This window comes from Ischnura elegans, chromosome 2 (genome assembly GCF_921293095.1).
Source record: "Ischnura elegans chromosome 2, ioIscEleg1.1, whole genome shotgun sequence".
NCBI classification, from domain to species: domain Eukaryota; kingdom Metazoa; phylum Arthropoda; class Insecta; order Odonata; family Coenagrionidae; genus Ischnura; species Ischnura elegans.
The window spans coordinates 1646871-1674844 of record NC_060247.1 but is presented as its reverse complement, the minus strand read 5'-3'; the positions used below and the strand labels follow the sequence as shown (position 1 = coordinate 1674844).

Below are 27974 nucleotides of genomic sequence, written 5' to 3'. Positions count from 1 at the left end.
GGAGATGACCCATTACTTCTGCAGTTGAACTCTATTGGCCGTTATACTACCTAGGACATTTTTACGATTATGTTATAATTACAGCACAGTAAGTGGTTGAATAAGTTGGCATAATTTGTGTTGATTTTGAAAACAAGCTAATTATGTTCTTAGGTTATGCATGTGTTTATATTCCAGAATTTCCCTCCTAGAAATGATAGCAAATTTCTGTTAAATTGGAGCCAATGGTCCTCGTAAGCAGACTTGATTTTCATGTCGCTTGGCCAACCAAATACTAGTTTCTAAACGTTTCATTGTATTTTAAGCGTTTTCATTCCATAATTGCTTTATGTATGGACTCCTTCCACATGCCTCCATATCATGTTTAACATTTTCCTGTTTCTGTCATTTTGAAACTAGAGAGTTTTTGTTTCGTTTTTCGATTAGGCATTTGAATGTTTACAATGATGAAATAGTATCTTGCCATAAAAGGCAGCAATAAAAAAGTAAAACATACTTTCCTTCATAGTCATATTATCTGCAGCTAAGCAATATTTTATCGAGGATGTATATACAGCCGCATACATCAACATCCCAAGAATTAAAATAATGGTAAGAACAAAAAAATTCAAAATTGCTTTAGTAATATCTATTGCAATCTTATTTATTATACCTTTAGGGTAATGAGTAGATATCAACTGAAAATAAGCACGAAGAAAACCAAGATCTTAGTATGCAGCAGAAGAGAAAAAGTCAAGACCAACATTAAAATAGGGAGGCAAAAACTGATAGAGGTGGATGAATTCTGTTATTTGGGAAGCAAGATAACTAGTGACGGGAGAAGCAAGAAAGAAATTATCAGCAGAATAGCTCAGGCGAAGAGAGCATTCCACCAAAAGAGAGACCTGCTTACAGCGGGAAACTTAAATATAGAAGTAAAGAAACAATTTATAAGAACCTACATCTGGAGTATGCTCCTATACGGAAGTGAGGCATGGACAATGACCGCAGCGGAGAAAGCAAGGATAGAGGCCTTTGAAATGTGGTGCTACAGAAGAATGATGAAAATCAAATGGATCGACCGAGTTAGTAACGAGGAAGTCCTAAGAAGGGTAGGAGAGAAGAGAAGCCTCATGAAAACCTTAATAAGAAGACGGAACAACCTTATAGGCCACATCTTGAGACATGATGGCCTGATGAAGACAATCGTCGAAGGACGGGTGGAAGGCAAGAATGGAAAAGGAAGACCTCAACAAAATATATGGAACAAGTAAAGAGAGATGTGAAAGAGAAGAAATACGTAGGAGTGAAAAGATTAGCTGATAGGAGAACTGAGTGGAGAGCTGCGTCAAACCAATCCTAGGATTGTTGACCAGTGATGATGATGATGATGAAACACCCATACCTACTTCAAAATATGCGTGCACCTGAGACAACCACTGATTGGTAACTCTTCAAATTGATTGCTACAGTTTCAAGTTAACGTGAGAGAATTTCACTATTTCACCCACCTTCAATGAACTTATACCATCAAACTTCGACCAACATGTAGTCCAAACAACCGTGTGCAATTAAACAGGCAAGATTACCATAAAATGATGTGAAAATATCAGCATTTGTATCTTTATTTTGCCGGAAACATCGAAGTGCATTTCCAATGCAGGAAGCTAATTAAAAGTGAGCTTTTATTCACCTAACTCAGTCATTAGCATACAAAAAAGTTAGTGGGGAAAAGCTTCCGACAACGCAGTATTAATTTACATCTGCACACAAAATGAGAGAACGAGAAAATGCAGCTTAATAAAATTTTTGCACAATACAACATGGAAACCTAGTCGCCAAAAACCTGTAAACAACTTAGCAATTCATATCCTGAGTCAAATTTTTGTTAACCTTTACGAAGCGTTCATTGCCAACACTCAAAATGTCAATGCCTGATCGAGACTTTAGCAGCTAAAGTTCCACTTTATAAAGTGAGATCCTGGGGATGCCTTTGAAATGAACATTAGCTAAACTCTCACTTTACCATAAAGAGACTTTGTAAAGTGAGCAATTTTAGTGTCTCTATGAATCGCACCCTTAAATGCTTTTTTACCTTAAAAACACTTATGGTACTGCATAACATAATAAATAAAAATGTTAATGAAATACAAAGATTTCTTAAAAATCTAATGACACAATTAAGTGGTCATTATCCCAATTGGTTACGCATCATTGTAATTCCAAATACATACAGCTACACCATTGACATAAAAACACTGACTATAAGATGGCCTGTAGGCAAAGAAAAGGAATACCTCAGATGCACACCATGGCAATGTCAAAAATTTTCCTTTTGCATATTTTCCTATCGAGGTTATCAATTTGGTTAAAAGCAAAGCTTTATTTCCATGTCCAATACCGCGGGAGAAATCCACAGGTTGAACCACTGCAGCAACTTCAGTTTCAAGATACTGTCAGAGCAAACAAAAAATAATTAAAAATTTGTCACCCAATAAAAAGCAGGTACTCATAAAGATGAATGCTAAAGAACATTAGCAATCCCATCAAGTTGATTACATACCTCTAAGCTCCATACCTTGGAATGCTAGAAATCCAATGGAATTTTTCAATATTCAATCCCATTCATCAGTTTAACTGTTCCATCATCCTGATCTAGGGTTTCACATTGTACTTGGGCGATGAATGACATCAATTCAGATACTGTCAAGGTAAAAAAAGATAAATGACAATATGTTACCTGGTAAAAGAGAGATGGCCATAGAGATGAATATCAAAGTACATGGTCAATTCCATCAAGTTCAACACGAGCCATTCCATATCAATGCAACACACTTAAAATAAAGTCTCTACCTCACCATTTTACATTTTGCTGAAATTTGGTACGATGATTGCAAGTGCTGGAGCAAAAATTAGCAAATTTTCAATTTTGCATCTGAAGCAGTTACAGAAATATGGCTAAGTAATATTTTCATAAAACCGACAAAAAAGGGAGAACATATTTTTAATCACTCTTTGTGCTGTCTTCATTGAGCTGCAGAGATGGGAAAGGTGTCATAAACCAACATTTTGTGCGCTATTTCCAGTGAGATACAAGTATTAGATAGAAGGTTTGGCAGAAGGGTTTTGCAACATTCTTTCAAGTTCTCTGCTGTATTTATCCATCTGAAGATGGCATATATAGCAGGCATTCCAGTCTGCTTCTTCAGGCTGGAAGTCAAGGTTCGAATGAAAATAAATGTCTACTGAATTAAAAAATCAGCTTGAGTTGACATAGATAAAATAGACAAGTGCGTATTCAGAAACACCTAAAGTGGGGGAACTTGAAAATCTGGAGAGTGAGATGTTTCAAATTTGATGACTCTAAACATTTAAACAATATTCTTTTAACGGGTGGAACATCTAAATTAAGTCATAATTTAGGAGTTTGAGACATAATGCAATAGAAAATCTGATGATAAAATAGATGCACATGAGTATGGGCCTATCTGAGGAGAGTAGCGTTATTATTACATACTTCACAAGTTAATCTACAACCAGATAATGAAAGACTATCTTGTTTCTCTGTTGGTGAGACTTTTTCGTAACATTTTTATTGAAGAGAAAATTTAGTCCCACATGGCTAAGCTATTACATTATGTAATGATGATGATCAAATCTGTTGAGTGATTCATTTATTAGCTTAATTATTAGCTGGACTGAGTGGCCACACCCCACTTGTGAATATTCAACTCAACAAATCATAAAATAAATGAGTGACAATGCCAAGCAAAATGTGGCATAGAAAATTACTTAAGTAATAACAAGCAATGCAGTGCAAAATAGCATTTCAACTAATCACCAATTGATTGAAACATACGTACATAATTCTGAATATTGCCCTTGAGAAACTGTTACACCTAAAACTTTGCAAGACTCCCTTGAAGTAAATTTAAATTTAACATGTTCCACTCTGACTGTAAGATTCAGTTCATTACTGTAACCTTACTCAGAGTAGATCATATAAAGTGATCTGTAAAACTGGAATTTGCATAAAAACCCTGCAACATGGCCGAATTGCCAGCTCTCTAGCTCCATTAGGACTGCCACAAGTATAACTGAAACAACACCATCACATTTATGAGCCAGTTTTTCCAAACATAAGAATCCTTATTCCATAAAGAAACTGATATAAATTTTAAAATTTGGTAGATATTTAGTATCAGAACCAGCTATGAGTGTACCACTTTTGAACAGTATGAAAATTACGATTTTTCAATAGTAAAGGGCACCCAACAGTTCAGAACCTCCATCATACAAATCCAATGTCTCACGATAGAAGAGGATAATGAATGACACCATTGACTACACTGCGAAGAAAAACAGTTCTACTAGAGAAAGACTCTAGTTCCAGATCAAAGGGGATGTAATCGTAAAATTAAATTTCAAAGATCATTACCTATTCCATTGCGTTGAAATTTATCCAAAATTCACACCCCAACATGATAGAAATCCAAGAGCATTTTACAGCAGATCTTGCCAATATTCACTTAACCATGTCCAGCATACAAAGCCAATGTCTCATGCTATACGCGACTGATGAATTATAGCATAAATTACACTGTGGAGAAAAATAAAGAAAATAAGATAGGTTCCCATTCGACGAGGTCATATTCATAGAATGTAATTAGAGTTCTTACCTATTCCATTGAGTTGATCTTGATTCAACGTTCACACCTCAACGTGATAGAAATTGAAGAGCATTTTTGAATAGATTACGCCAATATTCACTTAACAAAATACACCATACGCGTCCAATGTCTCATGCTATATGTGATTGATGAATAATAGCATATATTACACTATGAAGAAAAAAAGCAAATGATATAAGTTGCCCAATCAAAGAGGTTCTATTCATAAATTTAATTAAAATAACTACCTATTCCATAGAGTTGACCACGTCATGCCCAAAATGTCTATTAAAATTGTCTAACTGTATCCAAAACTAATGCTTACTTCTTCGGCTACCTCCCTAACATTTAAAAAGCGATTTTCCCAGACCCAATAGTTCACCAATTTGACATGGTTGAGATCTGGTCATGGTTCGCGGATATTCATCTGTCGGTTGATCACACCTTGTATTGTCTCCGCAATGAACTCTTCTCCGCCCCGGGTGAGTGACTTCAGCGCTGGCAATGATTCGGGAATCGGCTCGTCACTCAGGGAAAATGAAAGGATGTGAATGAGAAGAGGATAAAAATGTAATGAGGATGTAAATGACAATGCGAATGCCAGCATGGGCGGTGGTAGTAGTGGCTAGACGAAACGTCGGCAGAGCTGCAGGCAGTGGGATCGGAGGCCAAGAGTGCTGACGGAAAACTGTTAAATCTTAAAGAAAAAAATCAGGATTTCAATAAAAATCCATAATAATTCATTTCATGGGCTGTCTTTCCATTTCTAAGATTAATACTGAAGTTGGGATTTTGAATGTAAGCCTAGGCGACATCCATTTATAAAACGCGAGGCGTGGTTCGAAATGGGCGACGCAATTCTAATTAAAACTCGCCCCCTCCCACTGCCGATCCCGATAACTCCCCCGTGTCCGCCTGGCAACGCGTGCGGCGCACAAAACACTCATCTTAAGAATGCCTTTCGAGTCACGAGTCGACCCTGTGTCCTTCAAGGTAAGATAATCTCGAACAATTTCTCCATCGAATCAATACATTTTTGTTTCGCGAGTTATAATGAAATAATTTCAAAGGAAAACGGCGCACCACAACACAACTGGCCTTCCGCTTAACTCACAAATCTTCCTCTGAAACGATGATTCCGCCAGTAACAATTTCATTAGTAATACACAAAACTGTAGCTTCCTGCCTTCTGTGGAGCATAAATTTATATAATGTGTCTTATTATCTTTAGGCAATTGATTATTGTGATCGCATGTTAAATTATAAAAGGTAAATTAAATATATAGGATTAATAATGTATCTAATTCAGTTTTAATAGAAAAAAATAAGCGAGAAGTAAGTTGCTATTTGAGGGATTCTCGTATCTTAATTCACTCGCATTTATTGAGGATTTTTTGAAAAAAGATGTGAAAATAGGCCATCTCAATCTTTATTCAGCTTGACCTCAGATACGCCAATTACAGGCGTTATTCATCGGTCGCCTAATGCTGCGGTGCCCTATGCAAAAATGGGTTGAGAGCCATGGGTGAGGGAATTCTGGGAATTAACATCTCATTGTTAGCCCATGTATATGTTGTAGAGGTGGATCACCAAGGTTAATCATATTATCGATCTTTTATCGTATCAGTTATTTCAAACCTTGAATGACACACTTAAAACTGAAGGAGAGAGTTTTCCATTCATTGCTTTTGTTATCCATTTCACTTCGTCAATGACAGTCGGCTAACAATCGATTTCTGCGAGTGAAGCTAAATTGTAGGTATGATGTTGTTTCTTCTGTCAGCAAATTTCAAACCGTTTGAATAACATTAATTTTTGTGAGACTACTTGAGATGCCCTCAATCGATGTCTTATCAGACTCGGGCAGCTTAGAGACCACCAAAAGCGTTGGTCCATGGAGAACGGAATGCAAGATTCGGCTGAAAAAAAATTATAAACAATTACCAATGGGTAGATTAACTTAAAAAATAAAGGAAATTGGTACCAAAGTACCCATACTTAATGTGTAAAAGATAAACCATTTTTTCTGTTGTATTTGTTGTCGATGACCGGCGGATTTGGTGGAAATTGATTCGGTTACGATCAGTGTATAAAACCTTTCGAGACGATGTACTTGTCTCCTCTTTGATTGCGGTGTCTTGTTTCGGTGGCAATAGGCAAGCTAATGGAATAACCGCTCCGATCCGCAAGTATTAAAATTTAAAACAGGGTGAATAACCACATTTAGCTCTCTTTTCGTTGATACGTACGCAACACGGGGCTTCGATGACGCAAACTTGCCAGGCTGAACGCTGTCTTCTTTCCATAACAGCAGCGCATGCGACATCCCTTCCGGTCAGAGGAAACCACGGCCGCGAATTATTTCAGCGCTCAGCGCACGAAAGAAAGAGAGCGGTCGTGCTGAGCCGAATGGAAATGGCAATCCTCTTCTTCTTCAGCACTTTCGCACTTCCTCCCACGCTCACTTGATCTTCCCTCACTTAGCAACTATTTGTAATTTGTCACCTCAACGTGACATCTCATCGGGAAATAAGAGTTTGCTCTTCTTTCATCTTTGCTGAGGACGTTCATTCATGGATAACTGAGCAAGGAAAAATTTAATGTCGATACGGGATACACGGAAATTATAGCTAGTAAGTAAGTTCGTTAGTAAGTATGAATATTTTGTCCCCTGCTTGCATCTAAAAATGATTTCAATTTCTATGTATGATGAAAAATCATTGACATTGTAATAGGGTAGTTTCCTTCATAAAAGAAAACGAAAGGCATTGATTGCGATTCCTTACCCACCATTAGTGTATTCATAATATGCAAATTATTTGGTTTTAGAAATACCGACGAATGGCAAAGGTCAATTTTATTCTCATTTGAAAAAGGCCAGATTGGCGCCCATGCGATTCCACTCCACGTGACGTCACAGGGACCTAGTTTCTATACGAGTAGATAGGAGTTTAACATCGTCTGAGGTTACCAATGCATGCATGAGGCACAGAGCTCAGGGAAACATGTCTTAATAATCACCTATTAAAACTGGCTAAGGTCGGAAAGTTTTCCTCGTTTGATAAGGTATTAATAATCCTTATTTAAGACAAGCGCTACCAGCCAGCAGGGTACTCTGCTACCTGCTAGCATCCTGCGTCGTATCAGCGCTCAGAGCCTCGCCCCAAGGTCACCTCACTTGCGGCAGCGGGAACCAGAACGACGTCACACGGGAGTTTTCCCGGCATTCATACTTACCCATCGCGTTTTCGCGTGCTTGAAAATTTTTCTTTTCATTTAATCGCGAAAAATAGATATCGTCATTTAAAAATCTAAAAGCGTGAAATACGTACTCCAGGAGGAAATCTTTCGATTTAGGCAATAAAAAATAGTAGGAAACCACCATATTATTTATGAAAAATTTGATATTGGGTAGGGATGAATATTAAGAATTGTTGGGAAATTGGAATGTGTAATAATGTACTTGCGTATTAATTTAAAAATTATTCTCCGATGCAAAGCATGATATTGTTCTAGGAGCGATAGACATCATACTTGGCGAAACCAAGAAGCTACATTATAATTTGGCTGGAAAATATATTTGATATGCTAAAAAATAGAAATAAACTGAAAGGAAATATTTACGGTGGCGAAAAGAGTGCCAATTAGCGCAAACACATCAAAGTGGACGGAGGGAATGGCTCCCTCATGCGACCCATCATCCCCCTCACAATATTACGAATAGCGGAAAGGGAGCCATTTTTCAAGCTTTCCACTGCGAAAAGAGGAATGTAATTTCGTGTACATTTGCGCCCTTCCATAGCAAGTGCAATTCCACATGCCAGGAGATCTTGTGACGATGGAGGGTGAGTGAGAACGTTCACAAATGAAAAATTGAAAAAACAACAATTATTCTCTTCTCGTAAAAATTCCTTCTGCACAGACATTTGATCATAGTTTTGTCTTGATCAATATTTTCAATGCAAGTAGTTCTCTAGTGCCAGGTTCATGGGTTCAGATAGTGTTTAAATTAAAAGAAAAACGAATGACCTAAACGTTGTGTTGATGGCTACATCAGGAGGTAGGTTGGCATTGTGAATTGATTGTTATTGTGGATTATCACGTTTTTTCCCCTAATGATCGTAATTTTTTTCCGTAAGAGGAGGAAGAAACTATTTAGTATAATCATAATTAATTCTAAAAAAAAACTCTTTGGGCCGTATACTTCATATGAAGAATGTAGCTACGTAGCATTGAATATTAGAATAGAGGAACCTTATTTATGTAGAGGTCTAAACAGTAGTAAAGGTCTGTCAGGTTCGTGGACTCAATTTCAGTAAAAACATAACAATTGAAACCGCGAAGTGGAAAACGGCAAAAGTGATGAATCTTTGAGACTGCCGATATTTTTGATCATCTCTATAGCCATCAAAATCATCAGGTTGTGCCGAATTCATGCCGGGTGATCGTGGGCTGTTTTGGAAATCATGCCATTAATCATTTGAACGAGCCACCTGCTCAAGTACCCGCGGGGGCGTTTGTTCAAGTTTGAGTTGATGCTCAAGCGTTCTTCGTAATTTTCAATTGACTGAGCTGTTAAGAAAGCAAAAGAGTGGAATTCTTCCTCAGTAAGACCGTGTGCGTACTTAGCACTGCCCGCGGCCAATCAAATCACGCCGCCCGTGCTTCGCTTTCCTCTTCGTCTTCGGAACCCGGCCGGTCGAAACAAAAACAACAAGGGTTTCGGAGAGCAGGTGTCCTCCACCACGCCGTCCACCTGCCCGTGCCCAATCCATACGTGCTCGACAGAATGCTTTCCTGTTCCCACGAAGAGCCCTCGTCACGGAGCGCGCCAAAGTGCTGCCGCCGGCCGCGGCGCGGGCGGTGTGGGAGAAGAACCTGCATTTATTGGCGACTGGTTACGTGGAGGATCAAGATTGTTATTGATTGTGAACAATCAAGATTGGTGTTTTCGAGAGATTGGGAATTCAAATGGCCACTGGGAACGGAATTTCGATCATCATTTGCAGAGTTGTAATTTATGTAAAATGGATTGCAAAACGCCAATTCCATTGATTGAGAAAGAAGCTGACGAGGCCGGGTGACCCGCTCTGTTTTTACCAATGGAGATGTATCATCAATCCACTGATGTTCATTTTAATTTTATCTCTATTTTTCTGTAGTTCTACTCTGGAGATACACGTATACCATGCCTTTTTGTAGGGTTATCGTAGCCTTACATTAAAATCTCAGTATACGTGAAATTATCTGAACTCTAGAAGTTAAACAACTTGTTGAAAAAAGTAAAATAATGTTCGTTGTTCATCGTGTTTTATATAAATATTGTCAGTAATAACTAAGTTAAACTTCATGGGGCACTTATCACAATTTAACTAATTAAATTAATAATTTAAAATTTTCATGAAAATGTATGAACGAGATTGCAAGATCTGCTTGTAGCCATTACGTACCCTTTAAACTGCAATTATTAAAAAAAAGAACGTTTCTATTCTCGCCTATCGTCAGGTGAACGTGTGCCGTGTAATAATGGCAATGTGCATCATGCCATTTGTGATCACGCCTGTTTCCTTGGGATGCGAGCACATATTGAGGTTCCTATCCAATCAATCGAATGTCGCATGAGGTGGGCTTCGACAGTCGTCCCTCCGCGTTCTAGAACATCTATCTATAAGCCACCGAGCAGCAATTCCAATCGCTTTGTTCTTTGCTACTGTCCTTCGTTTATTTATTTCATCTCCAACTATTGCCTTAATCAAATCCTTGACAAAATAGAAATATTCGTGTTACCCCGTAGTAAGGAGTTTTGTTACTCTGAAAAGGGAATTTCTCGTTCATGAATTTAGGATTCAGGATTAGACCAGGGGAAAAAACTTGAGGTTATCTAGACATTTCTACTTACCAGCGTCAGAATTTTTTGAGCATGAAAATGAGTAATAAATGAAAAATGGATATTATACACGAATAATTTTTCGAGTGTGGACGAATAGGCTTTGGTAGCTTTAAATTTTTGATACAGTAAAAAGTTGAGTTCAAACGCAGAGAAATGACTATGAAGTAAGCTGAATGGATTATATGGCATTGAATAAATGAATGCCATAGAATAAAGCATTTATTTCGAGGCTGTAGAAGAATTGGGTCGAGGACTAACCTAACGGTATGATAGGATCAACTACTATTCTAAGTGATCGTTCAATTCATTCTGAGAAAATAAATAATGCCTTCGAAGATGTATCGGTGAGTGGTTCAAGGATAGCAGTAATGATGCTTTTAAAGGAATGCGCGGGGAAAAATCAAGGAAAACGATGTAGAAACTAGCGAAGGAAAATTTCTGTTCGATAGACTGTGAATGCTTACAACGGATGCTATCGTTTGCGGTCAAATCCCATTTAAATTTTCATTTCTATCATGACTATAAATGTTAGATAAGCGAATTTAGAAAACGTTTCGACAGGTCTCTTTCGTGATTCATCACAACTTTCGATGTCATGTTGAACGTTTTTGGGCATCGGGTTGATCGTTGTCAACATTTCCCTGTATCTTACCCGAGCTGTACCTCTGCATGAACATTTTTAGCAGAATTTTATTGGGGTTTGCATTTTTCGCTCAAAATGCTGTTAAGTATTGGAAAGGTTTGCACACTACAATATTTCAAAGTGGTTGCTGAGGTGGCGACGGGCGTGGTTCACTTTGAACGTTAATTTTTATTTGTTTTCTCTGAGCAATAACAACGAAGAAGTCAGTCGGAGGTCAACACTGAAGGTCTTGCGGTCGTATCTTCCTCACCGCCCGCCGTGGCCATTGGCTCTCTCTTATTCACTGCTGCTTCGTCTTGCTTTCTCACTCCGTCTTGCAACTCCTTCAAATCATCCACGTCCAATTGCTATTTCTCCCATCGCCTACCTCTTGTTCGGACGCGTTCCTTCTTGCGGTCTATTAGCTACGGCATTCTATCATCCATTCTACATGGACCAAACACGTCAGCCAAAGACTTTGCGAGTCAAGCTATACGCTTCCCCTGTACTATTTCATTTGTATCCATGTTCATTCAAATGCTCCATATCTCTAATTATCCAATTGGGCTTTAGATTCTCATTATAACATTTCTTTCAAATTTTCTAAAGGTTTCTTCACCCTGACTCGATAATGCTCAAATCTCAGCTCCATAAGTTACTACTTGCGTAAAAATAGTAATATAAATCTACAGCTTTGTATTCGTGGATAGTAGGGTTAATTTGAGGAGAGTTACATTTGCAAAACATACCTCCTTACCCTTTGTTCGATCTCAGCGGATAGCTTATTTCTTTTTGGGGTTTATGTTACAAGTTTAGGTTTTGTCATTGTTTATATTAGAGGCCTTGCCCCGTTGTAAATCCCCTACAAACTTCAGCAATGGAACGAACTTGAATATTAGAGTGAACCAAGACTACTCAACCTTTGAAAGTAGGGTAGCATTGCCAGCGCTTGTGTTGATTGGATTAGGCAAAACATGAGCGCTACGACAGTAAACAAAAGAATTGTGAGTAGGAACGGCAGGCCGTGGGGATGGATGGTCGGGAATCAATCGCGCCGCTCAATGGCTCGTGGCATGTTCGCCGCTGCGCATCAAAGAGACAGATCTAAAGATGATGGGAATGCGAACTGCCATCATAGTGCGATAATCTCAGTTTCGTTTCATCTAATGCTGTAGCGATTTAAAGTTGTTCCCTTTGATGCAATTATGTCGATGGCTGGATGCTATTTCGATTGCGGGTTGGCTAAGTACACATACATCTTCACACGAATTATCAGGAATACTGGCACAGACTCTGAGGCAACGCGTTATTCTTCGGTTGATAGGGTTTCAAAGACACACACAGTGACTAGGAAAGCATTACTTCAGAGTCACCACGCACTTACAGTTCTACAGAAACGATGAAACGAGAGAGATATTTTGCAGGGAGGTGTAAAAATTCGTTTTTTCCCCGAAAATAAAAATTGCATGTATTGTGTTAGGCCTAAGTCAAATCACCCTGCCCACAAAATCACCAAAATTCATTTAAAGTACATATTTGGGGAAATAGGCGGAGTCCTAACACGTCCTAACATTCGCCTTTTGAGGCTGCTAGCGATGTAGATGCAATGGGTGCACATGCAATATCAACGAAGGTGAATAAATAAGCGAAAACGTTTGAGGAGTAATTCGAGATATGTTGCCTTCGCTTTGGAAATGACGCGAGGTCGCCGATTCATGACGACCCAGAGAATTCTCTCTCTGGCCAGACGCTCTGCCGCCATAAGGAGTCATTATTAGGTGTGGAATCTGTGGAGTTGAAAAGGACATTTGCTGTCGAGGGGATCGTAAAATTGCTAATGCGTGGAAAAAGGCATGAAAAACGAATCTGTATACGTATCCGTTGGGCCGAATATCTGTTGGTTCATCGTTTCTGTCAGAGTCGGAAATATTTTACGGTTCTAAGTGGGCATTCTCCGTATCATTTTAAAAGATATCATTTCGTAATAGGCCAAGTAATCTAATCGTAGTCATAGCCTCCGGGTCCTATATTGTTTTATATTTTTTACATTGATTGTGAGCTTGCATTAAGGCTTGTAAAGCTTAAATCCTTCACATTCTTATAGTTCATTGGTAATTCACAGCCAAATTCCAACCTTTGGATTAATTTATCCTGTTCAATGGTTGCATGAATTTCCTTCTTAATTTGAAAGTCCCACTTTGGATACTTTGATGATTAGATTCCTGGCGTATCATTTGGAAGTGTTAGCCAAAGCACTATTCCTAAACATCATTGGTCATTTTGCTCCCTTCCTATTGGCTTCAGCTATCCTCGGTTCAAATTTCGTGGCACAATTTTTCTCCCCCCTCTATAACTTTTTATATGGTGCGCAGACAGCTACGTAAAAATAGGTGGTGCAATTATGGGCAGCATGTGACGGATCGTATGCCGCCGTCTAATAGCGTAAATATTTCAATTTTATGATTCTAATTTTTCGAAACGGGCTCATTTTTTCATAAATGCTAATTAGTAAAAGTTACATACTTTAACTCATTGAATAATTATTGCGGTGATCTTTCTGCTGTAGTTTTAAGTGGCTGATAATATTTTTACATCGAGTGAAGAATATTAATAAACTGTGACATCCGCAACAATGTGTGGCGGAATGCTTTCGCATTTGCGCTGAAATGGCGAGTCCATCTCGTCATGAACTTACGATGCCAAATCGCACAATGACGGCTGTGGCTCGTCATAAGACTTTAGCAATTTAGGGCTATTTAGGGCAACAAATTGATATTTTGAAAAAGTAACAGTGTTAAAAACATCCATAGTATACATTAAGAACTAATATTTCATGAAATATTATCCATTGGAAGGAATAAAATGATTTTATACGAGTAGCGACGGCGGTGTTCTCGAGGTCATTACGGGAAGAGCAATACGTTGGTGAACAATATGGAATAATAACCATTTTTATTTCACTTTTCCAGGTTGATTACAAACTACGAAAAATTATTTAATTAGCTACCATTCCATTTAAAAAGAGCCACAGAAAGAATAAATGGAGGATAGGAGCACAACATTCAGAAAATAAATTGAAGCGGGAGGGGTAAGTGATGGTCGAATGCATGGTCCTTAACATGAAGCATTGCTTCTGTATTGTATTCCTAAAATTCGTGAAGCGTTGCATTCTTTTGCTTCTGGAGAATGAATTCTTTTGCCATAATTGAGGACCGACATCCTTGTTGTACTTTGAGTAATATTTGTGGAGCAGAGGAGCTTCTATGAAATGCTTAAAATGATTTAAGGAAAATCAAGCGTCAAATGAATGACAGTTTTATTGGTTTATTTGAAATAAAACATCGGAATATGCATTGTCTGATTTTAATCTTGAAAAATGACGTGGCGTGAGCTCTCAAGTCAATCCCAATTTGGACCGCAATGCTCAACCGTAAATACTCAACAGTTGAAGCTTGTTGCTCGGAACACACCTTCTTGGGGTACTTGCTGACTTGGCTGGGTTACGCAATGTGAAGTCATGCAAAACACTCTCGTTGCATCCACCGTTGTTCTTTTTTTCGTCGTCCCACCGTCATGGGAGCCAGCGGGGAATGCAGTTGAACAGATCGCTGCGGAGCGTCAGGAAAAACAAAACTATCTTCATTCGGCGATATCTTGCCTTCAGGAACCACAGCATACCCGAAACTTGTTTCCTTAAGTTCTTCGAAAGCTCTCTCACACTGAGGTTGCTGCACTGCTTCGGCTTCGACATGTCATGACGCTCGCCTCGGAGTGTTTTGTTTTTACGTTTTCGCTCTGCCACAATTCCCTTCCGCAAAGCGATCAGTTTCAGACATTGTCGCCGTCTCTCTCTTCAGAAATTCCGGATCCCGAAATTTGTTATGGAGGGGGGTTGTCCACGTATTTTAATTAATAAATATATATATTATGGACACAAAAATAAACTTTGTTGTGTTCCACACATCATGCATCAAAAAGCTAACCGATTGCCACCTTTTCAGGTCATTATCATTATCGTTAACCTCTAGATAAAGACCTGAAAAGATCGAAACCGGTAGAGTTTTTTCACTAGAACTGTATGGAATACTAAAAGGTTTAGTTTTGAATTTATAATGTCACCATACCGCGAAGTGAATTCACAAAACCTTATTTCAAGTGTATATAGACGTTCGTGATCGTCTATTTCATCGCCTGTTGTGGTTCTAAAAGTAAAAATGAGCAAAATTGGTCTCGATAGGCGATGGAAACTCTCAACTAGGAAATCCGTAATAATGAGTTGATCTTTAATAAGAAGTATGCGATCTTTAGAATCGCAATGCAAGGAGGGATGTTTTGGAAAGAATAAAAGATTTACGTAAGGTATCGAGGCCGAATTATACAGGTTAGCTTTGTGGAGGGCATACAATGCGAGCAAGCGAGCAGCTGGAGAAATGACTAATATGGGCTGACGATTAACCTGTGAAACACTACAGCTGCCCGTTTCTATCTCTATGATTATAGGATAAGGACCTTATGTTAGCAACTGCTAGATTAGGTGAGAAAAATGTGATTTAAATGCACGTTTGCAGCACTATTCATAACATCTTCTCAACCACAATGTCCATCATTTATTAATGATATTTTCGTCGCGGGAATAAACTGCCTCACGTTTGTTTCCTGCCGTTTTATTCTGCGCTCAACCTTGCTGATAAGGGGAAAATATCACAACTTATCGTCAATTATTATCGATAACATCGGGAACATCGTCGACCAACTCCTTCTCCAACATGTTTAGCATGCTTATTCCAACGCTTTCATAACCCCTTTCCAGCCAAGGCCAAGTTCTGCATTCCTTCTGCTTTCTTTTTTTCGCCTCTTTAATGTTCAAGAGGCCTGTTCAGGCAATTTCTCCTGCTAAAAAAGACAGAATACTTCACTTCCATAAGCTTCCAAATTTGTTTGCATAAATATCGTCTTTCGTTTGTTTTTCGTCCAAATGAGATGCATGGTGGGACACCCCCGTCCAGTTGCATCAAAATATTTGCATCAAAATTTTTGTCCAAAAATTTTGATGCAAATATTTTGTTGCAAATTTGACATTGGCTTTCATCATCCGTGGGACATCGGCTTTATGACTCCGTTGTCGCGAAGAAAGATTTGCTGCTTTCTCGGCGAATTGACTGCGTGAAGAGTTCTCGGGATCGCCACAGGACGACTACGACTGCACCTTCCTACGACCTGCACTAATGCAGTGCCGACGAGTCAGAGATCGAAACGTCGCGACGTTTCGATCTCTGACTCGGCCATCATCCTCAGGGCACACACAGCCCTGATCCAAGCCAATTGGAGTTTTCTTTTATATTGATGTTCCTAGCCCCCAGCCAATCAGCTGTCTTCTAGTAGTTTCAGCAGCGGGATGGTTTCATATACTATACTTGGCTCTTTCTTGAAGTTTCAGTCAAAGCAATGCTTGGGTTAGGTGGGTAAAGGGATGTGGGAAGGTTTGAGGGCAAATTTGGGAGTTTTATGCCTGGGTTTATTCGGAATTACGTAATCCCAAAGATTCTTGAGTAGTTCGTTGTTTGTTTTGCCAAGAGAATACTGAAATTTTTCTACTGCAGCTTTTAGAAAATTCAAAATTAGCGTAATTTTGAGATCTTTTCGGATTTGGCGGTTACTAACGAACCATGGGGCTCCCATTATTTTTCTAATGATTTTATTTTCGCAAGTTTGAATTCGCTTCAAGTGGGTTGCTGCGGCATGAAGCCAGACGGGAGAGGCATACGTTAAGAGCGGTTTAATTGTAAAGAAGAAGCTTGGTTTTAAGTGCCAGCGGAGAATTCGATTTCAGCGGTGGAAATAAGGCAGCGTAAATTCCCTGTGATTTCTTGATTGATGATTGGATATGACAAGCCCAGGTGTTGCCGAAGTAGACATCATGGCCATCGTCGGCTCTTGGTCGTCTGGTGAAAACGATATGGTTGCATTTTTCTGCATTAACGCTGAGTTTCCATTCAGCCGCCCAATCTTCATATTCATCCAGGTGATCTTGGAGAATGTCAGCCGTTTTGTGCGGATCGGATCCCTGGGCCATTAGGGTTGTGTCGTCGGCGTATTGATACAAGCGGGTTTGAGGAAGGGATGGGGTATCGTTCACATATAGATTAAACAGGATTGGGGAAAGAATTGCGCCTTGCGGGACGCCGGAGGAAATGGGATGGAAAAAGGATACTGAGGAATAGATTTGGAAGGATCGATCGGAAGTGAAGGATTGAATGATTTTGATGAGGTAAGGAGGAAGGTTGATATCGGTTAATTTTTTAATAAGGCCCAGGGTCCATACGCGGTCAAAGGCAGCTTCAAGGTCCAGCAGCACGCAGTGGGAAATCAATCTTGAATTGAAGCCGGCGGTGATATCTTCTACCAGTCTTAGCACTTGATGGGTAGTTGAAGTGTTGTTTCGGAAGCCAGTTTGCTCTGGGCGCATGGTGTTGTTTTCATGCACGAAATTACGTAAGCGAAAGTGAATTATTGATTCAAATAATTTTGATAGAGTATTTAGCAAACTAATCGGACGATGAGAAGATGGATTTGAAGCCGGTTTATTTGGTTTGGGAATCATTATTACTTTTGCTAATTTCCACGCTGTTGGGAAGTATGAAATTTTGAATAAACTATTGAAAAGACGAGCTAAAACTTTGAACATAGGATTGGGAAGGTTTCGTAGTAGTCGGTTGTTAATGCCGTCAGGGCCGGGCGCCGATTTCCTCTTCAGCAGTTTGATTGTTGCGATAATTTCAGCCGGGGTGGTAAATTCGGGTTCGGAGATTGGGCAATTCAGCAGACTAAGCCAGTTTTCACAGTATTCATCTTCGCGCGATGAAGGAAGATCATTACAGAAGCGCTTTTCAAGGAGTTCTGCGAAAATTTGTGCTTTTTCGTCATTAGTTACTGCTAATCCGGATGAAGTTTTGAGAGCAGGCGTTTGTCGGCGGGGTTTTTTAGAGCTTTTGCAATGGGCCATATAATTCCGTCTTCGCCGCGGAGAGATTCAAGTTTTGCATTCCAGTTTTTGCTGCGAAGTTCTTTGATGGAGCGCTGGACTTTGTTTCTAAGGGCGTTGTAATGTAAACGATCTTCTTGGAATCTGCTGCGCTGCCAAATCTTGCGGGCTGAGTTTCGCTGCTGGATCATGGCAATGATGTCAGCTGGAAGGGCTTCAGGATGGTTTTTAGGCGGAATTTCGTATGACGCGTCATTGGCGGCATCTTGGATGATTGTCGTAAGTTTTTCGACAAAGATGTTAGCTTCTTGGCGGGTTGAAATCGGAAGAGCGTTGAGTAGATGACAATTGTCTCCGACGAGGTGACTAAATTTATTGTAATTAATGCCTCGTTTGTAGAGATGGGTCAAAAAGAACCGAACTGCCAAAACGAACTGTTCACTGAAATGAACCGGTTCGAAAATGAACCGTTCTCTAAAACACCCTGTTCACTGTTCATGTCGGCACTGCACAATTGCGGCATACTCGGTACAGTAGGTATGATCATCAAGAGGCATTTTGAACTACAGCTTACTCGAGCAAGTGCGTTGTGGGTACAACAGATGGCGGTTACGACGGAGGCCATCCAAGGCCGCCGAAGTGCGTCGTAGACGACCGAGCCCCTCCCCTTCTTTCTCTACTATTCCCCTCCGTCGACGAAAACGAACAGTTCGCCACTGAACAGTTCGTTCTAACTAATATTTGAACTGATATTTAAAATATCAGTTCATTCGAACCGTTCGTTCTAACTAATATTTGAACTGATATTTAAAATATCAGTTCATTCGAACCGTTCGACATAACTAATATTTGAACTGATATTTAAAATATCAGTTCTTTCAAACCGTTCGAAATATTAGATTAAATATTAGTTTCCTCGGGGCGTTCAGTTGGGATATCGCGTTCATTTTGATTTCGTTTTTTGAACATTTGTGGATTTGTGGATGCATCTCCAAAAAAATTGTTTAAAACGCGATTCATGAACTTAGAAAACGATTGAACTCATGATTGTGGAACATTTTTTTCGGCCCCTTTACCAAGATGATCTTTGGACTTACTTTTTGGCGCCTACGATGAAATTTTTTAATGCGGATGCATCTCCAAAAATATTGTTTAAAACGCGATTCATGAACTTAGGAAACGATTGAACTCATGATTGTGGAAATTTTTTTGGTCCCTTTACCAAGATGATATTTGGACTTACTTTTTGGCGCCTACGATGAAATTTTTTAATGTGGATGCATCTCCAAAAATATTGTTTAAAACGCGATTCTTGCTCGAAATTACCATAACACTCTCCACAAACCTTACGATACCACACTAAGCTTTCATGTACTCTAAACGCATGATAAACAATATTTTCTACCGAATGACCCTACCTGTTCACTATGAACCGATATTTTGAACTGTTCTTTTTACTGAACAGGATCAAAGTGAACGGTTCATAAAAATGAACAGTTTAACCCACCTCTACTCGTTTGGAATTGGAGGAGTTGCGCGCCGTAAGACAGTTGACAGTAAAGGTGACAGGAAGATGGTCCGAAAGTTGATAATCTATTGCAGCAGAAGGGACTGAAGGGATTGAAGGGACGTTTAGCGAAAGAGCAATGTCAAGAATGTCTGAAGAGCCGTGGTAGGAAGTATGAGAAGGTGAATCAGGTGCAATAATTTCTAAATTACGCCGACGCTGCGAGCCGAGAAGCATTTTTCCCGCTTTGTTGTTAGTATTGCAGCCCCAGTTGTGATGTTTTGCATTTAAGTTGCCGGCGATGATTTTCCGCGCTTTCAAAAGAGAATTTAAATGCTCGATATCTTCTTTTTTCGGCGGTTTCGGAGGACGGAAAGCAACCACAAATGAATGTTGCCGAGCGTAGTTCGTATTTTGGCACCGACGGCTTCGACGGATGATTTATTTGGGTTGGGAAGCTGTGATGAAGGAATTGATGACTTGATTAAGAGAAGAACGCCGCCGCCTTTCGCATCGTGACGATCGAGCCGGTATTGAGAGAAGCCAGGGAAATAAATGGATTTCTTTTCGTTGAGCCAGGTTTCTTGAATGAAAGCCGTGTCGCAGCAATGCAATTTTAATTAATTCGCGAAGCTCTTCTTGCTTCTCGTGGATTCCGCAGATATTCCAGTGGAGAATCTTGAGCTGGTTTGCTGGACGATTAGCCATCACTCATCAAAGAGAGTGCTATTTGAATAATTTCAGATTTTGGAGTTTCGGATGGAGTAAGGAGCTTTTTAATCATATCGGATAACCAGGAGGTCAGTTTTTGCTTGAGGTTTGGCGTGAGGAATGACGAAATGAAGGATGAAATGTTGAAGTCTGCCGTCTGGGATGCAGGAGGGCTGGAATTTGCAGTGTTGCGAGCGGTTGGTAGAGTCGGCGGCGGTAGCGATGGAAAAGAATCGGCGGTGAACGCTGATTGGCTGATTTGTGGCGGTCGGCGATTGCTTCGTAATTTTTCTGCGAAACTTAGGTAATTTGGGCATTGCTTGAAATTCGTAGGATGGTCGCCGGAGCAATTTGCACATTTCGCAGGGGCCGGTTTAAGAAGTTAGCATTCCTTATGGGAATGATTTTCTCTACAGCGGACACAGCGTGTTTGCATACCTCAAGATTTGTAAGTATGTCCGTGTCTCTGGCATCTAGTACACTGAGGCGGTCCAGGGGAAGGGCGGAAGGTCTCTATTTTTTCCCTAGGCCGCATAGATGCGTCACTTTCATGAATTTTTCTTGGGCAGCAGAGGATAGAAGTTTTAATCGAAATAGCGGCAGCAATCTAGTAGGGAGTGGAGGCAGAGTTGAATCAGGATTTTCACGCAGAAAGCGTTCGCGGCGTTCTTTTTCTGATTTTAAAGGCCTGGTGGTCCTTAGCTGAACAACGTCTTCAACTTCCAGTCCCTGCTCTAGAGGGGATTCTCTAATTTCTTCTGTTGAAGTCGCAGAGAGGAGACCGCGAACAACTTGGTAGGTTTTCTTGTCTTCAGCTAATTGGTAGGAGTAAAATTCCCACGATTTTTCATTGAAGAGTTTTACTAGAGCACGGAAGTCTTCTGCTGAGTGACATTGGACGCGTATTTGGGATCCTGTGGCATTACAAGCTGGAGGTTTACTGGTTGCGGCGATGATCGCGCGGTTTTTAGGGACCATTGAGACTGGTCTTTAAGAAAGATTGGCGGAATACGGTATTTTCTAGTATTTTGAGGCGCCTGATAGGCGTTAGGTTGGCTATTGGTTTTTGAAGGCTGAACAGAACCGTTTTCGGAAGATTGGTTACGGCTCTGGTTAGAATTATTAGCATTAGCGGGCGGCAGAGCGGAAGATCTTGGAAGCTGGACCTTAAGAGGGCCCTTTTGAGAGACTGGCTCTAGAGGAGCGAACCTGTTACTGGTTGGCACTGGCGGTGGTGATAACGGAGGAGATTTTAAAATACGCCTTCGCTTTCTCATCTCTACAAAACCGTCCTGTGAAGCAGGAGCGTCAATTGGCTGCAGCAGAGGGAGCCCAAGAATGGCTCTTACATTTGGATCTTGTAATTTTTCAATTGGCAAAGATACTTGGAATGTTGAATTTGAACTACTTTGAACAGAATCGTTAGCGGGAATTACGTTGGGATTAGGCGGAGGAATTGAAGGAGAGGAAGCAATGCTTGGAATCACCGAGTCCGGAACGGGGTTGGTTGTGGCGGGTTGGGACGGGCTGGCAGGCGGTGATTCTGGTGAGGATTCAAGGTTGGATTCTGGGGAGGATGGCGGGGTTGAATTGGTCTCATCGTCTTCGGACCATTGTCCGTTGGCCTCGGAATCTTGAGATTCCTCGTCCATCGCGCCGGTTGGCGCGTTGCGTCTTCACGCAGTTCTTTATTCGATAAAATTTTTCGAAGCACAAGGTAAAAATTTACTCGCGCGCGTAGTGCACAGTAAAAATCTCGATTATCGCGGCAACTGTCCGAAGAGTAGAGCGGCGGCAGCGTCCGGATCGGCCGAGTCGGAGATAGAAACGTCGGCACTAATGCAGTTCCTGACCCGGTGGCGATCCCGAGAACTCTTCACGCGCTCCGTTGCCATGTCTAGCTTATTTTTCGTCCAATCCCCGTTTCGTTGGTTTTGGATGAGGGGATAATTGAGGAAAGTGATCAACCACAGCCAACGCACGCATCAAACCAACCAATGAGCCAACCTTCTTCCGAGGCGGCGTGGGTGGCGAGCACTTTCTCAGACGGGAGCGTCTTCAGAGATCTAAAGAGGAGACGACCACATTGTGCACATTTAAATCTTCCAAGGCACAAGTTATGAATACCTAATTTTCATGAAACTAAGAGAAAAAAATCGAAGAAAGCTGACGCCTGAGGGCGTCTGTTTGAATTGAATATTAAAATAATTTATATAGAGAAAGAAACCATAAAATTTTCTTTAAAAGCATGCTTCAATGAAACGGCGAAGTGTCCTTAATCGGCTGTAGGCCAATATGCCGGTTACCGACGGTAAAGCTGTCATTTTGGGTGATTGGATTTTATATTCTGCAATTTTATTAACATGCTGATATTTTACTTAAATGCCTACCTATTGCTGTTTTTGCGAATATTTATTGTTTTGTCGATTGGTATGGACTTGTAGCACACACCCACTAAATGGCTACAATACAAAAAATTTTGCTTGTCGTGCGAATATTACAGTTAGTTCAACAGATTCAAGCTTCAATTGGTGGAAGTTAGACATGTTTAAATAAATAAGAGATCGTAGCACTTTTCCACAAAATATTTTACTGCGTACAACGCGTTTCGGCTCACAGAGCCATCATCTGGTACAAGACACTGCAAAACATTTGAAAATCACCTTTACACCCTTAGGAAGGGGGTTTGGGGAGGATTTGACATCTTTGAAGAAGGGGGTGGGAACAGGCGTGCGTAGTAGAGAGAGGAAAGGGGGGGTAAAAAGAGAGGCCGCCCTTTCTCAAGGGTATAAAGGTGATTTTCAAATGTTTCGTGAGCCGAAACGCGTTGTACGTATTAAAAATATTTGTGGAAAAGTGTTACGATCTTTTATTTACTTATTTTACTTATATTACAGTCAGTCTCTCGTCTCACCCACCAATTAGCTGACCTGCTGGGTGATGTTTTCACTGAAATGGGCAATCAATTTCCTCAAGCGATCAATACACAAGTGGGTCATATAATAAATACACTGCTCACAGCGCGATGAAATCTTAGATCTATTGTACCTAAATCCTGAATCACATTTTTCTCCGTCTTTATCGTGCGCTACCTCCAACGATCGCTTTAGTATTGGCGCCAAAGAGACCGTTATACTCAGCTTATAAAGCATTTTCCGCGGGGGCTTCAGAGAACGCTGGAATTATTTCATACTACTTTTTGGGCATCATCGTCTGCAATGTTAATTAGTTTGATTACCTTGTGCTGTTAATTATTGCGCTATCCTTGAGGCACTGACCGCACCTCATACGGTAGTTCTGTCTCTTCTCTACCATCCTATCCCCTGCAAATTACACTAATAATAGTTGAAGAGGTAGGCATTGACTATAGAAATATACCCTTGTTGTACGAACAAATTAACTACCTGCAGGGCGTTGTCCGTTATAAATTTCAATGACAATTAAAATTACTTGGAAGTGTTCAAATAAAAGACTTTCCATCTTAGCATTTATTTATGATGTGCTCAATAATAAAATTAGAATAGAATATCTGAGTTATGCTCTGCGCCATTGTCATGCATATTTAACGCGTCACCGTGCTTCACTGCGCTGCAGCATCGTTCTTCTCACGACATCATCAGAATGCTCATGAAGCAGAGAAAAATGGTGTCTCGTCAAACAAACTTTACGCTTGGAAATAATTCAGAGCATTTTATTCCATTATAATACATGGATTCCACTAAGTACTGGCCATGAAAGTCATGCATTGTGCTAATACGGTTTCCGATTATTCCTGCATTCGATTCCAGCCTTATCCATCGAACCAGGCCCTAGCTTGCGTCAATCGCGTGTCAAGAGTCGCCTCGCCGTTTCTCTCGAATTCTCAGATTCCGCGCACGCTGATTCTACCTGTGCGCGGGCGCTAATTGGCAGTGTAAACGATGGCGTAACATCTGGCGACGAACGCAGAGACATCTGCCGAAGACACTCGAACCAAGGGAGGAGACTGCGAAACCAAGTTGTTCCGAAGTGCACACGTCAAGTGATGCTCAACGGAGAATCGGGGGCAAATCGAGGTATCGAGAGAGGCGACAATTCTCCAAATCATCGCTAATATTCCAAGGGAAATGAAAACTATGGAGATAAAAAAAAAAAAAGAATCGCAAGACAGGGACTCCCTTTCTCACGACTCTAGGCGAGGCCGATGCAAAGGCGGTCGTTGCGCACAAGAGGGAGGGGAGAAGGTGGGAGGGACACCGCAGCCCCCGATCACAGCAACTTAACTTCGCGTAACTTGACCAAATATCACCCAAAATTAGTGGTTAACTATCACACGAATCGCAACGTAGCCCGTGTTTAAGCATGTATTTAAGAGAACATTAGATCGCTCGTATGAGTATTGATACATTTTACCCAATATCGCTGCTATTGGCCATTTTAAAGCGATATTTTTGCTCTTTTCAGTCATCCAAAGCTTCCAAGGCACCTTAATCGCTAGAATACTATAATAAATAAAAAGGGGTGTTATGGAGGGCCAGAGCATAGAGCCAAATGGCCAAAATAGCATATTTCTAATCGCATTTTTCGCGATGTTCCACCACCTAAAAATTATTTTTTCAATATGCCAGCCGAAAGGTATAAAAAACGCCTCCAGAAAACGTTTTTTCTTTTTGGCCCTCTCAAACATATTTTAGAAAAACATGCGTTAGAAATTTTCAAATCAACGCCATATCTTCTTGTCCCGCTCAAAGTCCTTGAAAACAATTGGAAATCTGCTCCATTAAATAAGGTTTCAAATTCCGCAAACCGCATTAAAAAATATGGCTTCTTGACCGAGATATTAAAAAAAGAGTGAAAATCGTATTTTCGATCTAGCCTCCCCTGGTGGGCATCAAGCGGGCTGGAAATGTGGGGAGGTTTGTCCAATTTGATCCCAAATCGCATACCCCAAGTACGGGAAAAATCTCGGAGGGGGGACTATTCACCCTCTTTATCCGGCTAGACCCTTTATGCCATTCATTTCATAAAAATTATGAAATAATTTAATTACAGTAAATTCAATCCCTAATTAAAATATTTTCAATGCATGTCTTAGAAACATTCAGTCCGTTGATTTGACTATGTTGCACGACCATTTGGGAAGCATTGTATGGCTGTCGTTTCAGGCGTGGCCAAATTCTTCTTTAAAATCATCACAAAGGCATTTGTGAAAAAATAATATAAAAAGTAATAAATAATATATAATAATAAATAACAAAAAATATAAATATTTATAATGTATTAACATTGATTGTTTCAAATGTAATGGCCACCAAAAAGCCAATATTCCTGTTGTGAATATATTAGTTATAAGTTTATATTTCACACAGACAACACAATACACCCACAACAATACAAATGCGCCATTTTTTTAAAATTAACTCATTGTTAACTGGCTGGTTGGGGTTGGGGAGCCAAGGCTCACCGGTACAGCGTGAAAGGACGTAGATATAAATTTGCATATTGGGTTTTGAAATGGATGAGATCATGAATGAAAAGTGTGACGAATGCGCGTATGTTTTTGGAAGAGATAATTGGAAAATTAAATAGAGGCGTCTCTTTGGATGACATTCTCCCACACAATGGCTGAGACTCCCATCCAACGCGCAGGCCGTATTTATTGACACCAAATTGAGTTACGATGCAAAGTTAGCTTTATAAGAAGATTTCATTTTCTTTCTCTATGACTTTGCGTGATGAATTCTCACTGTTTTGTTGCATAATTTAGTCACTGTTATCTGCATAATGCAGGCAATCGATTTGTGCTCGCCCAATTTTCAATGCTTTTAGTGGAATCATATGTCTAGCATAATTGTGTCAGTGCTTTTTAGAAAGGAAAGTGAAGTTAAATTACATTTACCGTGATCATATTTACACGATTTTGATGAATTAATTGGTTCGACAAGAGTTTTCGAAACTTAGTGCAGTAAGTGTTAGTAAATGAGCTATGGCCAGAACATAAGGCTGTGTTCTGTTTACCGTAGCCATTAATTATATTTAAGCTCAACAGTCTACATTAATCTATTTTTAATAGACACTACATCTATAATAGATTAATCCTGCTGAATATCTTATCTCAGAAGGCAGTGTCTTCAGTGGAAGAACGAGAAAAATCTTCGTAACTATTTTTCGCTTTTTCGTAGAATATTTTATATTTTCCATCCATCTATAAAATTTTGTCCTCTGTATAAAATCAATTTTTGCCATTTAAAAATATCCTTTGTTGATTTCAATAAAAATCGCTGCTATTATTTACAAGCATAATTTCGTGTAAGCATCTTGGTGATGTTAAGTTCCACATCCGAAAGACTTTAAGAGAGACACACATCAGAAAGACAATGCCATGAATCCGTAACTTTTTCGTTTGCTTCGGAAGTATTGAAAATGTGACCTCATTGGCTATTTAAATTATAACTGAGAATATTGAATCGGTTCAGAATTACGCATTTGCGTAAAGAGACGCAATGCGTGCGTTATTGACAACATCCAAACCTCCGCACGTGGCGATCTTTTAACCCAGCCACAATTCTCTCACATGGCTTTGTTTTTCCCATCGTGTTTATGTGCACCTTATGCACAAAACATTCGCCGACGTAATTTCGGCTCGTTTGATTGAGAGAAATGGAGACTAATTAATTGTTCCCCATTTCGTCCGAAGACCCACCTTTTGGCTAGAAAGTACGGACTTCAAAGCTTTGTTATGTTTTCTCTGGAATAAAACGAGTGTATTGTCGGCGACTTCAAACCGCAAGCGGTTTTGAGAGGAAATATACTTCGCGAACTGTTGCACAACTTCTTGCAGAGGGTAACGCATTGAAGGCAAAGCCGGCTCAAGCATTACGAAGAAACGAGGCCAAAACAAATCTCTTGTAGCAGAAAAGAACAATACAGTGGCTGTTTAGCAACGTCGCTTTCTAAAATTGGAATGCGAAGTCATGAGCCATTTATTGATGATGTTTAAGGTATGGTCATTGTTGCTGCGCCACACGATTGGCATTTGTTTTTATGACGGGCAGGTCGTCGTAAACGTGGTGTCCCTTGATTTCTCCCTCTCCTTTTTTCTTGCATTTCCAAATCCAACATCACCTCCCTGAATGTAGGCATCACACAAAAGATTCAAAACCTCTCTCAAACACATAAGATGAACCAGCCAGCAGCCGTACATACACTGCGAAAGCTGTCACCCTCCTGTACGCATGTACGCCTACACGCTCCACCCTCGATTCTCTTTCTGTGCGTGAACGTGGAGTTTGCAGCGATGACGCTCACAATGTCGAGTCTAATCTAGACACCGTCGTTCGCTACGTAGCCAAACAATCAGGAAGAAGACAATGCATTGGTCGACAAAGTCGCACATGCGTCCCTCCCTCAACTATCGCAACCCCAGGCGCCCAGCCTCCCCAACCGATTCACAGCGATGTTCTTCCCAGCAGTCCCCTTTCCAACTCTTTCCCAAATATTACGCACAGGAGATGCCCGCATTCAAGCCGAGCTGTAAAAACCGCCTCACTTCACATCCAATGGCCTCCTCCCGGGCGACACACCCTTCGAATAGATCCCTCTCCCCCCCCCGTCCACCCAGAATGCATCCCTCT

At 40.3% G+C, this 27974-nt stretch overlaps 2 protein-coding genes across 2 annotated transcripts in view; both read right to left on the bottom strand.

Annotated features, from left to right (window-relative positions):
* Positions 1–27974, bottom strand: part of LOC124153322 (putative fatty acyl-CoA reductase CG5065) — a 341130-nt gene that overhangs the window by 167211 nt on the left and 145945 nt on the right. The window lies entirely within an intron of this gene.
* On the bottom strand, positions 21225–22013 carry LOC124173944 (proline-rich receptor-like protein kinase PERK9). Its single transcript, XM_046553109.1, has one exon. It carries the CDS (start codon positions 22011–22013, stop codon positions 21225–21227), a length of 789 nt encoding a protein of 262 aa, XP_046409065.1.

Bases quoted from the DNA above. Each gene is read 5' to 3' on its own strand.
- LOC124173944 (XM_046553109.1), bottom strand. From the start codon at position 22,013: ATGGACGAGGAATCTCAAGATTCCGAGGCCAACGGACAATGGTCCGAA.